Source organism: Rhea pennata, chromosome Z (assembly GCF_028389875.1).
Source record: "Rhea pennata isolate bPtePen1 chromosome Z, bPtePen1.pri, whole genome shotgun sequence".
NCBI classification, from domain to species: Eukaryota; Metazoa; Chordata; class Aves; order Rheiformes; family Rheidae; genus Rhea; species Rhea pennata.
The window spans coordinates 58,677,478-58,694,218 of NC_084702.1; the positions used below are offsets into that span (position 1 = coordinate 58,677,478).

At 37.0% G+C, this 16,741-nt stretch overlaps 1 protein-coding gene across 2 annotated transcripts in view; it reads right to left on the reverse strand.

Moving 5' to 3' along the window:
* MAST4 (microtubule associated serine/threonine kinase family member 4) overlaps positions 1–16,741 on the reverse strand; it is a 277,539-nt gene that overhangs the window by 26,763 nt on the left and 234,035 nt on the right. For both annotated transcript variants that reach the window (XM_062600538.1, XM_062600539.1), the window contains 4 exons: positions 15,729–15,861; positions 11,438–11,505; positions 8,983–9,068; positions 199–407 (listed from right to left, as the gene is read on the reverse strand). In XM_062600538.1, the coding sequence (XP_062456522.1) occupies positions 199–407; positions 8,983–9,068; positions 11,438–11,505; positions 15,729–15,861 (496 nt within the window). The remainder of the gene's footprint in view (positions 1–198; positions 408–8,982; positions 9,069–11,437; positions 11,506–15,728; positions 15,862–16,741) is intronic.

The following is a 16,741-nucleotide window of genomic DNA, read 5'->3' on the forward strand; positions in this document are numbered from 1 at the left end:
TTTTACAAGCTCCCACCAGTAGATAACTACTGGGAAGAAAGCCATCTTGTTCTTGGATTTAGATCCTAAACAAGCATCACCAGAGCACAGAGGACACATACGGGGCCACTTCTAAATGCAAGTACCATCTGGGATATTTTCCTTTCTTGGTGTTAGAAAATCCTGTTGTTCTACAGTAGAAGAAAACAGATACTTTACCTTCTACATATTCCATGACCATACATAAATGGCGTCTTGTTTCAAAGGAGCAATACATGCTGACAACAAATGGATTTTCTGCAAATGTCAGGATATCGCGCTCAACAAAAGCCTGTTGGATCTGGTTTCGGAGGATGAGATTCTGCTTATTAATTTTCTTCATGGCAAATCTTTGTCTGGTTTCCTTATGTCTCACAAAATAAACAGCACTGAAGAAGTTCGAATGGAAGAAAAAAAGAAGGGGGAATAATCATATTAAGAATATATTTTAAAATATATTTGTAAAAATAGGTACATATATTTAAAGCTGTTGTATATGTATTACATTAAAAATTGGCTTTAGTTTAACACAGCTGACAAGCCTTTCACATTTCAGAATGACTGAAGACCTCATTTCACCACCAGGATAAGTCTCAATCAACACATCAGCACAGAAGCTAAAAACAAACAAGCCCCAAACAAAACCAACAAAAAAGAAGAAATAAAAAGCTCTGAATAAATACTGCAAATGCTCTCAGCCCATATAGATTATGGGCGTCTCCACCAGCAAAGGATTATACACAAAAACCAGCTATGGCATAATGATATAAATCATTCTGACAAATGCTCATTCTGTAAGTATGGTGTCATAATTATGACTCGGATTCTATCCAGGGGATTCAAAAATATGTCGAGTTTCTCATGAAGGTTTCATCTGCAACCTCAGAAGTTGCTCGATGGGTGGTTCCTTCATTGCCAGCTGCCAGGTGCAAAATGCATCATCTTCTGTACCTGTTTGGGCCCCGACACTGGCATCGATTTGTATCAGGGCGGGTCACTGGTGAGTAGGTAATTTGAAACAGAGATCACTGTGTTAACTACTCAGTAACATGTTATGCTCTATCTAGACATGCAAAATTTCCACTGGGGTACAGAGTACAAAGTTTTCTCTAAGCTTGGTTAGATCAGGTCAAGGCAGTGGGGAAAGCAGAGAGGAAAACCTCAGACAAGTCGCTTTATTCGCCGCGCTCAGGAAAAGGAATCACTTGCCATGAAACACACAGGACATTACTGCGGCATTTCTCAAAATCCCTTGAGGCAAATCCTGAAAATGTTTGTTTTGCTTGAAATCTACTTCACAGCATTTAATGCTTGTAGCATCTCCAATATATGGATTACCACAGTAGTGAGTGTTTATGGAAAGAAAGGACAAAAAGAAGAACATAGAGAAAAAAATTGGACTCGATTATGTAGTTTTTAAATTCAATCTGTTGTCCCCATGAGGTCCGACTATCAGCATACAGTTATTTAAATGAAAAAGGAGATTCTTGCCTTACTGTTTTTATGAAGAGCTCCACACAGCTACCAAAGTTATAGCCACTTAAGAAAATAATCAACAACAACAAGGAATAAAAATTTCCTTTGTGGCACACTTTCCTGACAAGAAACCTTCTCTTACTGATTCCAAAGGCTTTCATTAATTCCTTTCTCTTTTCTGAGGGCAGGGCAGGTAAAAAGACATTGTATGTTATGAAACCAGGGGAAAAACACCTTGGGAAAAACCCAAGACAAACCCCACCCTTAGTGCCTCTTACACAGCCTTTCTCCCTCATGCCTCTCCCAAGCTCAAAAAACCCACCTAGTTATTCAGCTCTGCGCTTCAGCTCTCCTCCCTGCCGGCTTCATGCCTTCTGTCCTGCACCGCTTCTCATCCCTCACCTCACATTCGTTACTTTTCTCCACCCCTTCCTCACAACTCTCTTCCTTTGCTTTCCTTTATATTCTTCCCTGTATCTTTTATCGCCATCTCTCCTGCCAGTCAGTCTCAGCTTTTCAATTCCCTGCAGTTTTGCCTTTGCCCTATTTCAGTGCTCTTGGTTCACTCCTGGGACACAGAGGAGGGAGCCCTCTGGGTGCCTAAAGCCTCGATACTTCAGAAAGAACCGTTGCATCAACCCACTGAACTCAACAGATCCCTGGGCAAGCAGCGCTCTGGCAGGCCTAGGACTCGAGAATGCCGAGCTTTCTCAGAGCTTCACTTTGGACAGCATGTCAAGAGGGACTTTTGAAAGACAGATATTAGCAAGAGCATATTATTACCGCATCTTAATAATTCCTCTGCAGATCATGTGGATCTGTACAGTCATTACCACCATATTCAATGGTGAAGAACCAGTAAGGCTGAACTATCCAACCATCCACTAGCAAATACATGTTAGTCATGTTTCCCCAAGTCTTAATCACAGAAGATAACTGCATATACTTCCACCAGAATTCAGTAATCTACAAATCCTCAGAAAAAAATTGCTTAGTTCAAAGTACAGCAGAATCACAAGAAAATGGCAACATACCACATCTCTCTCACATTTATGTGTACATACACAACTTATACTGTACAAAGTTATTTTAAATTTTTATTTTTAACATGGTTAAGTTTATATCATTATTTATTCACATCCTCCTCTGTGTACCACAGTACCAGAGAAAATAGCATTTATGCTTTACAGAAAAAAGTGTGCCCTATACTGCAGCACATTACTCCTGCTGAAGACTCCCATTCTTTCTCCAGCATTCTCCCAATCCACAGCAGTTACACCATTCTCCCAGCCTACCAGTACTCCAAGCACACTAACAACTGCATCTGTGTTTACTGAGAACAAATGTCCGGTAATACTAGAGGCAGATCTTCACACAAAAAGAAAGCTCAGTGAAGGGTGTTCATTAGTTTTCAGTGGTTCTGTCCACCTACTTTGGAAAGAGAAGCGGCCTCATTTTCTACTTCCTTGCTAATTCATTCCATCTTCTCAGAACGTCATAAATGTGATTGCTGCTTTAGTTTCATTAGGGACTTCTTTTAGATTACCATTGAGGTGAATCCACTGTTTCTATGTCCAAGTGCCTTTGCCTAGCACGGAGTGAAGGAGCAAGGACTGTTATAGTTATGTCTTGTTGAAAATCTCACTCAGTTTCTTAACCTTGGTCACTAATTGCTCAGCTCGTGATTCTCAGTCTATTATAAAGACAAGCATAATTCTGTGATTCCTTTAATTCAAAAGCAATGCCCTCTCCAGAACATCCAATTGCCTGTCAACCCATTCAGTCACAGCAGTTTGCAGTCTTTTTGCCTGTGATGCCACAGAGTGGCTCTGTTGTGGTCTCCTACATTTTCAAACAAATGATCTGCTTTCTCACCTCCCCCTTCCTACTTTCATAACACGGCTACAAGAGATTTCTCAATCAATCTCTGCAATTTCACTGTAAGGCCTCAACAGGTACACAAATGTCCTATGTTTTATTGATGTCATATTTCATCACAAGAAGTTTACTTTTCAAGGGAAATTATTCATAAACTTTCGGATTGTCCATATATGGCCTTCTTTCACTTCTAACAAATCATCTTCTTCAGCCTGGGGGGAAAAATAAACCCTCTCTAAAATGCCTCTTGCAAATACAAAACATGGATGGATACATGTGCATAAGATGACAAGAGAAATGACTGGGTTCCTGAATTGCTCCAACCTAACTATAATGCCATCTCTCCTCCAAATCTTACAACACAGATTTCTATTTTCCCTTAAATTATTTATAGGCTTCAGCCCTAGTTTAACGTTCCTTCAATAACCTCAGCTTTTAGCCCTATTGTATAATGTAGTCTACATTCACTGCTTTAGGCTAATATAGCTGTGTCACTTGCTTTGACCTGATTCTCTACTTTGTTAAAGGACCTTGAAATCCTTGTGGAAACACAGGTACTGTGTCTGCTGTATTTACTGCTTAAAACACCATAGCTGCTAACCAAGAACTGTGTTTCATTTTCATATGAATATCCTGATGCTAAATTCTTTATTACCCTGGAATTAGTTTGAGTTGTCTCCAGTGTAGGGGAGCCATCTGGGCACCTGTGAGCAATGTTATGACAGTATGACAAGTTTACAATTAGTTATTTAAGACCAGAATTTACACAGCAACATTCCTCTATTTCCTAGCTAGATGACAGCCATGACCACATCAGATTTATGTGGGGACAGGGAGGAAATGCCAGCACTCCTAGTAACACCAGCCAGTGCGGTGGGGGCATTCCAAGCCCTGGCACAAAGTGCACAGTCTCCTTCCAGCAATGTTTCAGATGTATCCTAATCTGCCTAGCATCAGATGAGATGCTAGCCATAGGAAGATGAGAACATGTGGCTGCGATTCTCCTCTCACAACTAGTCCAAGTCCTAGTTGTTTCAATACTTCACACAGACCTTGGCCAATAAAAGCATCTCTCCATATCTAACAATAGCAGCTTCTTCTATCTTTATGGCAGCTAGTAAATACAGGTGCAAAATGGTGAAACCACTGTCTAGATTTCTTGAGTAAGCTCAGTAATAACTGGTTTGTATTTGCAGAAGAAATGCTTAAGAAACCGAGTTCTTCATCAGTCTGTTGCACACTGCTCATTCAAGAAGGACACAATTCAAGAAATTCAACTCCATAACATTCCTTCTCTACCACTGGAGACAACAGCAGTAGCTCCCACTGTTGTGCAGGCTAGCTACAGAGGAAGGATAAGGCACATAGCCTACGATGCCTTGAGAAGGGAGACTCATTCTGAGCAGTCTATCATTTCAAAGCTCACTATTTTGAGTAAGTCTACATGAATGATGAATTTAAGAAGTCCACAGCACAAAAATCACTGCTCTCTTCTTTCTAAGCTCCACTATAAAGCCATAGGTTTCTAGGAACCAAAGCTTTTCCTTCTGTGTGGACCAGTCACCAACAGGGATAAACAGAAAAGAAATACAATTTATTTTATTTGCGGCCCTTTCAGAAGTGCTGCTACTTAAGTAAGCCTACATAGCTGCAAACTCCCCACAACTATCCCACACTTCCACTTTTGATCTGGTGATTGCCAGAGCAATGAACTGATCTGACTAATAGGAGCATTACTTTGCAGCTGGGAAACTTCCTTAGCTCCACTCTCAATGTAACTGCACATGAGCCAGTAATCATCAACTGGGTGAAGAGACAAGAATGCGTACCAAGGATTAGGGGCAGCAGCTGGCCATCAACACTTCTGTGAGCTAACAAATTTATCAAGCAATATCATTAGTCAGCTTGTCATGTACACCTTGACATTATAATCTTGCAGAAATAAAAGCATTCCACGCAGCTGCAAAAGTAGCACTCTATTTTAGCTTTAAGCAGATATGCTTATCCATTAGTAAAGAGAATCTGTACTAACACTGCTCACTTCCCTGAAATCAAATGTAACCTCTACTTTATTCAGCTGACTCATGAAAGTAGGCTGATACCAGCTTGAGGGTTTGGACTACCTGCTCACTCTTGAGAGCTGGAATAATTTGGAAGAAAAAAAAAGTTGCTATGATGGCAGTAAAAGTACAAAATTTTATGCTTTTCCAAATAAAATTTGGAAAGCATAAAAAATTTTGGCTGCCTGAAAAAAAGTCAAACAGACAGCTTGTGAAACCATTAATGACTTGGCCAGCATCCTACATGTTTACTGATTCACAGCTTGTTTAACTTCTTGTATATTCCCAACCATTCCCAAAAGCCTGATACACCCCATCTACGATAGTCATTTAATTGCACTACAAATGAGTTTACCCAAACAATTAAAAGCAGAGAACTGCTAAGATATTCACTCAAACTTCCACAAAACCAATGGTTTATATTTAAACTCATCAAGTTTAGCATATCTGACAAATCTCTGCTACAGCATGCCAAGACCAACAATTACTCTGTCAAGCAGTAAAAGCTTTCCACTTCACTAATGAAGGCAAAAACACCACAATAAAATCAAAGGCACCAGAATGTATGCTTAAAAAAAAAAAGTTCAGAATGAAACCCTCCATTATAACCTCAAAATAAATAAAATATTACAATATCATACTGAATCTTTAATCAGCACAAAATATGCCCATTGATGTATTTCTGAGAATAAATCAATGAAATACAGGCAGAATTCACATATATTTAGGTTATTTCAAAAAGTTAATGGCCTGGAAAAATGCAGAAGAGGGAAAAAAATCCTTGTACATAACAACAACTTCTATTTTAGCTGCTTATATTTGTAATGAACTGCAATAAACACCTATAGGTAGTTTAATGCTTTGTGTTAATAGATAGAATAGATATTGTTTAATTATACTCCATTTTATGCACAGGTTATAAGGAGTTCAGGTAATGGTGACGTGCACCTCTAAAACTGATAGTAAGTTTTCAATAAATCAACCACCAATCATATGGCACTAACGCAAAAAATGCTTAATACTCACCAGAAAGGTCATCTGATACTACTGTGCCTCTTATCAGATACATCAGAGTGGAAATCTTCAAGTACACAGGTACATTTGAGAAAATGGTATCCTACAGGATTTAGGAGCTTTCAGCAGCATAAGTAACCAGGTGCTAAAGTCACTTGAAAGTGATTTCAAACGTTTTAGTAAGTATTTTTAGAAGTCTATTTTCATATAGTTCACTGAATACATTCCTTATGCTCTACACTAGTCACTAGTGGACTACATCTTTATTTTTCTTTCTTGATTTTTCTTGTTTCATTTTAAAAAAACAAAGCAATTAAATTCACTTTGTTATTATTTAAGTATGGAATAGTATCTGATTAAAACTGATATTTTCCATTCCTAATATTACCACAGTATAAACCACAGATAGTCAGATGCCAGCCGACATCTATTTTCAGTTTTGACAGAAGGACAATAATTATTCAAATACACTGGACACACTCCAAACTGTTCACCCTAAATTAAATCTTTTCTCACAAATTTATCAGGGTCTCATCCAACTTTTAGCGCACTTATATTGCCAATTTTACAAATTAAGTTCATTAAGGTCCTTTACATATTTTGATTTTCCCCTCCATAAACAAAAATTTCATACGAAGAATAATCTTGCATGTCTACATCACACCACAGTAAGCCTCAATTTTTCTTTTCTTTTCTTTTCCTTTTCCAGCTTTTTAAATCCTCACTTGTCCTATTGTTTCAAACGGACAGTTGTCCCTAGTCTGTTTCTTGACGGTTGATCAAGGCTCCTTCTCACTGTAAGACCTAAGCAGCAAGGGCCACAGACCTATGAAGCCTCTGCCTTCAGGTATCAAGCTTCAGACTTCTGGCATCAACATACCCTTCTCCATCCATTCCCTCCTTTCCCCTACTCCCACCTATCCTAAAACTACTTGAAAGCTGGCAAGGTCCAGTGACTCAGACATCCCTTTCTTCTCCATGTGCCAACCACACACAGCTCTTCTCATCCTCCTCCAGTAAGACCAAGAGGAAACTGGGTAGGTGATGAGAGGGGGAAGCAAGGGAATGAAGCATCTGCCAAGGGAAGAGTGATACAGCCAGTGAGAGTAGAAGCAGTCACTGCAAACTGCTGGAGAAAAAGGCCTTCGAAGTCCTGGAGTATCTGAGAGTAACTAGCGTATAATAATGAGTTTGCTTAAGGAGAAGTTCTGAGGCGATCAGTCAAGGAGAGATTAAATAGAGAGAAACTGTATCTGGATACTGAAGTAATTTTAATGCAAATTACGCTATTTTCTTCTGGCTTTTGAAGAACTATGAAAGCAGGTCTAGATATAAGTAATCACCTCTACACATGCTGTCATGACCAAGAATATTAAAGAATACTAAATATTTCCTGTCCCAGCAGGGCTCAGGGTTACCTTTAACTAAACGAACCAGAGGAAGGCATTATTGAGCCCACAGTCCTCAGGTCTTTAAACCTGAGTGCATAACTCCAGTGGAAAGAGCACAAGTGCTTTATCTTCTACATTCAGGGACACTTCCAAGATTGTCTAGTTCTATCAGATTGTTGCTGCTCTCTATTCAAGCAAGAAAACTTAAGAATCAGCCTAATTTAGTCATTGCCAGAGAGCAGCATGGTTGTCTCCACACTGCCAGTCTGTGATGCAGCCTCACTTGGGGGTGGGCTCCTCACCTCACGATGGTGAACCCCTGTCTCTCTTTTGGCCATGCAGTTCAGATCAACAGTGTAACAGCCTTGATCTGTTTCAGTGCAGAAAAGGAGCCAATCAAGAGTATAATAGACAGTATCTGAACAAAAGAAACAGATACTGAAGACTATTTTATTTACTGGCAAACATAATCTCTGCACAGCATTTCCAAAAATATTTTGAGTTCATTTAAGACATGGGCTACCACAATTTTGTCTTGGTTTTCCAGGATATCCCCAAAAGACTCACATACTATGGGGCAGTAAGTTATGTGCTTTCCAAGTATCTCCAACCATATAACTGCAATTTCTTAAAAATCAGCTGGATAAAATCTGAGGGTAGGAGCCGCCCACGGAAAACAACAAAATAATACTGGCCTACCTAAGGACATTTGTTCCTATTTTATTGGTATTTTTAGTAAAAAATAAGCACTCTTTTTAATAATTTGTGTCTGTAGAGACTAAGTTACATTCTGTTTCACATTTGCAAAAACATAGATCATTTCCCATATTAAAATGCTGACTTTAAACCTGGCTTTTGATTTATTCAGATTTCACCTTTGGCATTACATAACACCTACTTCTGAAGAATTTGTGATGTGATATTTAGTATTTTAATTCACTGCAGTGCACAGCAATTCATTATTGCCTAACAGGCTTTCCAAAAAATTTCTCGTGTGAACTTTAAGTATTAGCAACAAAAAAGGAAAACAGAATTGAGAAAGCAGCAGAGAAAAATTCCCTCACGTAAACATCTCTGCAATGAGAAATAATGGGAAGTTTCCAAAATGAAATGCAGAAGAACCGTTAGACTCACAGATTACTCACCCATAAGCTCCATTACTAATCAGCTTAATTGTTTCAAAATCACTTTCCCGAGGTTTTCTCCGTAGCTTCAGTGAGGTATTAGAGCTCTTCAAAGTAAATGAGGAGAAAGAACAAAGTTAATACAGTACATTTTTTCAAAATCAGAGAATAAACACAGATCAAACAACCTCAGGCTGCCACATCCCAGTTAACCAGTTAGTTGTATGGATAGCAAAGTAAGGGACCAAAGGGGTCCCCAAGGCAAAGCTGCCTTCTCATCAGAAAGGCACTGTTACGTTGCAACTACCCATTCACTCATCTACACATTAGAGTTACAGTAGACTGGCATGAAGTCAGCATGGCAACAAATTATTTGCAATTCCTATCTGGAGTTATGCACTTCTGTGAATCCCACTAAGCACTCACTGGCTATTGCCTTCCCATTTCGGTAAATTTGATTCTGACAATACAGCATGGTAGTAACAATGTATAGATGAGCTGTTGTTCATACAAACAAAATCATACACATTTCTAATTACTGTTGTCTGGAATCATTTAGGTTAGACTGTAAAAAGAGACACAAAATGAAAGAGAAAAACATGGGAGGAAAAAAAATGCAGTAATTATAACGACTATCAAGCTGACCTACTTTTATGCCAGATCATTTTCAGAATGCAGGGGTTTTTAAGCTTATCTGGTCTTGAAAATGGAAGAGTAAATTCAAAATACAGGGAGAGGAGAGGAAGATTTCCAAAATAATTCCACATTCCAAACCCACAAGATCTTTTTCAGGATGTTTTCCAAATCACTGTTAAGTTCTGTGATCCCTATCTAGGCAGTTCTATCGTCGATACAGCAGAAATTAGACCTAACTGGAACTTTTTCAATGAAAGACTTTTTGAAGAAACAATTCAGTGAAGATTAGTATGTTAATAGAATGAACTACACAACAACAGAAAGAGCTGATTTATTAAACTGCTTAGACCCTTTGACCACCAGTACAGAACTCTTCCTAATTTCATATTTATGATTATTTTAAATGATCCTTTACTTCACTCTTCTAAATAATGTTTCCTGCCACTTCCTGTGTGTTTATTCCACAGATATCTTTATCCTATGTTTATTGCACAAAAACACTGTCAGAAAGTGTTTCCAAATATTCACTCTGTGTTTTTCTTGCTGATTTCATCATCCCCAAGCTATAGTCCTTCATTACACTGCATTATCCTTCCTTTATTTCTTCAACTTTGATATTTGTATTTGCACAATATAAATAACTTTAGAATAATGACTTCTTAGCCACTGCTGAGCTGGTTTGCATATCGGCTCTCTGCAGTTTGCACTTACAGATTCTCCTTGTAAATCCTTCCCTTAAACATTTTAGTTATTACTTACTGACTTCTCTCCAATTTTTCAGTATCCTTCCACAAGATAACGGCAGGTCTAATACGGTATTTTGAACATTGTGAAAATGAACCAAGGCAGCAGAGTAAGGAACTGTCATAGCTCTAGAAGCCTTCAAAAGTGGCATTTTGCCCTAAAATCAGAAATTATCTCAAGGTGATAAGACATCTAAACAGAGAATGATGTCTTATCTGTAGCATATCAGAACTAGTTTACCAGATACCTTCATGATAGTATTTAAAACTCTGAGATTTGTAAATGCCAGTTAAGAACCACGGAACAACCTATGCACCCAAAACTGCATGGGCTCCTTCTTTACATCAACTTGCACTGAAAATCTATACTGAATTGCGATCACAATATTTACTCTATTGACTAAAATCCAAGGTATAAGAGCAGGGGTGGGGGGGGGCCTGTTAATAAAAGTTTTAATTGTAAAATTTGAACCCAGCACAATATTCAATTGCATTAAGTCCACCAACCTGTTTTCCCTTGGTTTCCCTGAACAAGCACCTAACAAAATATTAGAGACCCATTGTGTTGCTAGAGTATTTTCAGACACAGGTTTAGATGAACAAAACAATCTTCCCTATTCCAAACCAGCTTCTTGAATCAAGGCTATTTGTTAGGTTGCTTACTACTTCCTCCTCTCTTCACCGGACCCATTCGGGCTCTCTTAACAATTTGATGATTAGCTGCCTCTGTTAAAAACTGTCTGAAATACTTTGTTTCCAGGAAAAGGCTTTAAAGACCCTCCCAAAAGGAAAGTAAATACATTAAACAAACAGAAATAAAGGAAGCATCTAGAAAAATAGTGTAATTTTTGATAAAATAAACTCAGCATCATGAACACACAATAATTTGATAGACAGTAAAGATACCGCTGCATCTAGAAAAATAGGTAAAAATTCTGTTCTATTTGTTGCTAGCCTTCTACCTGCACCATGATGCTCTGTTCAATGCACTGTTTACAGACACAGGCAGAAAATTCAGGTGGGGGGAATGGAATAACATATGTTTATATTTCTTTACTCAGATTCAGTAAAAGCAGTATTGTAACAGGAAAACTTACACTTATTGATTCATCTGTTTCTGGAGTTTCTGCTGTTCCACTGTCATAATTAGCTAGCTGAGCTATTTCTAAAAAGAAAAAGATTAGAAATTTAATTGTAAACCATATTAATTGCAAAACTGAATTAAGCAGAAAATCAAGACCTGAGAAGTGACACATTTCTAGAATAGTTAATAAATATGCTGCCCTACCACAACTTTTAGGGTGTCTCCCAGCATTAAGAGGATAAAACCCATCTGGTAAATGAAGATCTGCTATTCCATGTCTATGAAATCTTCTATCAAAGAATTTAAATAGCTATGTAGTAATAAAGAGTAATATTGTTACGGCTGCTGAGATGTGGCAATTTTGACTGATCTCTGATTTGAGCATCAGAGGATAGACAGCACTAATTTGCAAAGACTTCACAGTCACTAAAGCTTTGCTAAAGCTTCATCACAGTTACAGCTAAAAAGCTTCTAGTTTAGACAGTAGGACCTCTCAGTGGTTTGAACAGAAATGTTGACATGCCTCAAAGAATCAGTCTCTTTTTTCTTTTCTTTTTTCTTTTCTTTCTTTCTTTTTTTTTTTTTTTTTTTTTGTTTAGAAGCTTATCATTTATGTAGTCACTGATACAGTCTGCTTCTCCAGGGTCCACAAGTTATCTTGTTATCCACAAGTTATCTTGTTATCCTACCCAGTGTTAGCCTCTGTTGTAGAGTTCCTAAGTCTGTTCTCCTCTGAATGGGCCCAATAACATAAGAATTCCTTGGCATAATAGAAGCTAAATGGGACAGCTGGTAGCTAAAACACCCTTGGAAGCTTAGTATTACTTTAATCATATACATAGTTAATTATATACTCTGCAGAGCAAAGATACACATCAGTTCGTAATTATGTGCTTGGGATCAGAGACAGGACCACCTGAAATTTGCAAGGTGCATTTCTAATAGTACTGTGAGCAGAATGTATGAATACCAAAAAACCTGAATTTTCACATAAAATATCTGAACTGGATTTCTCTACATAATATTATAAGTGACTATTACAAGTGAAACTCTACATAGTAATCTGCACAATACTTACTGTAATCACTAACACTAAATTAACCACACAGATAATCTTGTGTTGGAATAGTTAGAGAATTTAAAAAGTAACTCTCACATGGAATCATTATGCAAAACACAAAGTTTGCAACATGTAAGAATCTGAAGTACCTAAAATGTTATTAAAAAAATAAACACAGCTTAAGATTTACAGAAGCTAAAAACATTCCAAAAAAATCTGAATATAAAATCATTAAACAGTGAAAAATGTCCCAAATGAGAATAAACAAATAAGAGAGAGCCTAAGCTAAAACCATACAGGTCAAGTTCTGAGTTGGAGTGAATTTTACTTTCAAATTGAGGTTCTGTGACCATGGGGTCTTCATAATAGAAGTTTTGATGAAATCTTTATTGTATGGGTAAGAACCAAGCAAGCCAGAATAATATACTTTGACAGCCTTCTCAATTGAAACTATTTTCATAAACAGTAAATTAAAATGAGCCATTTTTAAAGAGAAGTTTTGCAAGGTAACCACTATCTGAAAAATACAAATTATTTGCAAACAGTAGGTAGTAATGGAATGGAATCAAGAGTCAGCTTTTGAAGCACAGCACTAAGGAACCATTTTGCAATGCCTGAAGAGATTTTTAAAACTCATCTAAATACCATTAAACATCTGCCCTTTTTCTTTCATTGATTTAAACCATTTCTGAAGACTCATGATTCAAAAAGGTAAAGATGGTAATTTAGAAACCATGGGGAAAAATTTCTCCCTGGGGAACTTTTCAGAAATGCAGCCACCAGTCTCTGGTAAGTGATGAATCTGTTGTGGTATTGCTTTCACTACAGTATAAATTTATCTGGCATTATCTCCAAGTAATGCATGCACCATTTCACTCAAAGAAAGGATACTACAGCTAAGGCAGCAAACAAAGGAGGAAAGCAGAGAAGAGTCTAAAGCAGTAAGTTGTTTTTCTCTGCAGAGGAAGTGAAAGTCCTTGCACAAAAACTGCAGGCATAAATTAACAGCTTGTTTGGAAATTCAGCTCAGTGCTTCAGGATATCTGTAGTTTCGAGATTTGGTTTTTTAAAAGAGAACTGATTCTTACTGCTATTGCAATATTTTCTATACAAGGAATGTAAAGAACTGTCACAAGGACAATCTCAATCTCTCTCTCTCTATATATATATATATAGGAAATGATTGGTGTTTTTAAATATTTTGTTTTCTAGGTGATTAATTTGAGGGCATAAACTCATAGCACCATTCTTTTATTTCTGCTTATGAAACAACCTTTCACACTGAGTTGTCAATTTAACAACAGAATGGATCACTGAAGAAGTCAACGCACAGTGATTTACACTATTTGTGAATGTCACTTTTTGTGGGGAGGCCGGAAAATAGTAATATGAATTAGATGACCTGAATTATTTGAATACAAGTCTACATACACATTAACCTTTAAAATGATACACAAAGTAATTTAATTGCCCCAAACCTCAACTGAACCAAAAGTCATTAATCTGTATATCACACACCCCTCAGTGTGAAAAAACACACAGCCTGCTTTTTTCACAGGAAAAATATTTCAATTATCCTGGAATGTTTCAAAGTTTAAGTAATAATTTATCAATATTTATGAAATGCATTTATAAAATGTGCTCTAGACAAAATAGACATATAAATATTCTGTTTCAGTGAACAGTACCATTTATTATTTATACGTAACATTTATATCCAGACCTCTCTCACAATAAACTATTTTAAAAGATTCAGAGGAGACATTACCAAACTTACATAGTGTCAGATTCTTTACTCATGCTGAGGAACCCTTTTACCCAAGTGGCCTTAAGGATTTTAATCAGTAAAATACAGTTCAAGTGTTAGAGTCGATAACACTAAACCCTCAACCTGCACTCCCAATTACATCTTGCATATTTAAGCACAGAAAAACTTATGGATTGTGCTTCTAATGCCAGACAACAACTCTCAAATCCAGCAGCTACCACTGTCTTGCAGAGAGTTAAGCTGCTACTTTATTTTCCCCAGTAACATATCGAAAACAATTATGTTTATTTTCTCAATTTGTCTTGCCTTCTTGCTGTGTTCTGAATCTAAGCAAAAAGCGTCGCCGATGCTGTAACGCATTTTTCAGATTAAAAATAATATTAAATTTGGGTGAGGACATTCTGGTGCAGAGACAGGAAGAGGACTAGTAATAGAATTGCACTTCTCCTTTAAATCTTTTAACATAACATGATATCATCTATAAAAATATCCAATCTAACTGAATTAGGTCTAATCAAATTCCTGTCAACATCTAACTTCACAAGCAATCTAAGTTGAACAGAAAAGTTTTTTCAACATACTTAAAATATGCTACTCCTTTGTTTTAATGAAATATGATCTTGCATCACAAGAACTGACAAAAGCCTAACACAAAATATTAGAAGAAATTGTGGTATCAAGCCCTCTCCTACACCCACTTTGTCCTTCATCCTAACAGAGCAGGCAAGCAAAACAGCACTAGACATTTTTCCACGATGGCATTCCTACTGGATTTCCAGCTGCAGGGCTAACAGTGAACAAAATGAACCAATCTCCATTTATCACGAATGGTGTAAGAATAGAAGACAAAATGTTCTAGTTAAGAGAAGGAAGTAATCTTAGTTTTTCTAACACTGTCCTTAACACATGAAACAAGCCACAAAATAAAGTTTTGCAGTGACCAGCACCTTCATGGGAACCTGAGTTTTCTCCTACAAAAGTTTCTCCTCCATCATCACAGACTAGGGAACTATTTAGGAAAAACAAATCATTCAGTTTTAATAGCAATGGGATACATTCTTCTCAGGGAGTCTAAGCTATGGGAGGGTGGGAGCGTTGAAGGTCTAATAACGGTTCAGTCCAGTTTCATTTATATTTATATGCTTGGTAACAGTGACTATCAAATTACACGATTAAATTTCAGCCACATCTAAAACACTGAAGTTACATTGTCAGACTGGTTTCAAGATGAGCATCATCGCAACAATGTATTCATGAAGGATATTCTCCCCAGAAAATCTGAGGCAGCCTCTCTAATCCCTTTCAGCTTGTGAACAGACTGTGAAGGTTAGTTAATTGCTTGTTCTACTACTGCCTTTTTTTTTTTTTTTTTTTTTTTTTTTTTTTTGACTTTTTGAGCTACAAACACAGTATCACAATGATTGAACTTATTGAGAGCATCCCAGAGTTGATAGCTGGATCAGGAAGTGCACTTACCTTCCAGTGGATCTTTATTTAAGCCCAACTGGCTAATAATATATCGAGGAATGTCTGTTTTAATACCTTGTCCCTCTTTAGCATGGCCTTCAGCTGCTTCTAGAAGATAGTAAAACTCTTCAGGATCAAATTCCTAGGAGAAAAATAAATAATCAATCACCATCACATTCCCTGTAGAAACCGAAGTCTGAAAACCTAATGTGAAACCTTTCTTAGCTTATTCTGTGGCAAACACGAAATTTCAGACTACTATTACAGAGCAGTATCTTAAAAGTGTAGGAAGTTCTCTGTCCTCAAAACTTCCCATAATATTCATATATGTTCATAGTATAACCAGCAACACACCATTCAATGATAAAATTTCATGCACAAAATATTTTGTCTCCCTGCTATCACTTGCATATAAAAATTTACTATTGAAATAAACTGTGTAAGTATATTGTTCTCTGCCTTTACTTCTAAAAAAGACTTGAGGTATTTTAAATCAATATATATTTACTGTGTTTTACGGAAAACACAATTAAATAAATCATTAGCTTTAGAATCAAGCTGAAATAATAAGTAACTGAAAAATAGTACCTGAATTTCATTGATGCAATAGTTCCAAAATCTGTAAATGGAACATTCTTCTTTAGGAACCAACTATATTATTATAATAATTTACCCTATGCCTAAAAAACAGGCCTAAAATAATCTCTCTCAAACAGAGAGGGAAGAAAAACAGAAAATCAAAACCTTGCCTCTCCTCTATGTCCCCTGCAGTTTATTTTACTACCTTAATATACAACAAAAATGGAAACATGCGAAATGAAGTAGGAAATTTTTAAAGTTTTTGTTTTTTAAATAAATTCTCACTATCACTTTATCTCCCTATATTAATTCACAGTTTAAAAAAACCTCGCACATAGTCCTTACAGTCTCCAAGATGTTCTTGTCTACCATAAATCATGACACGTGCAATGCCCATAGTGTGAGCGCCAGTAAGACTTTCTCCAGTGAAAGCAGTTTAAGTC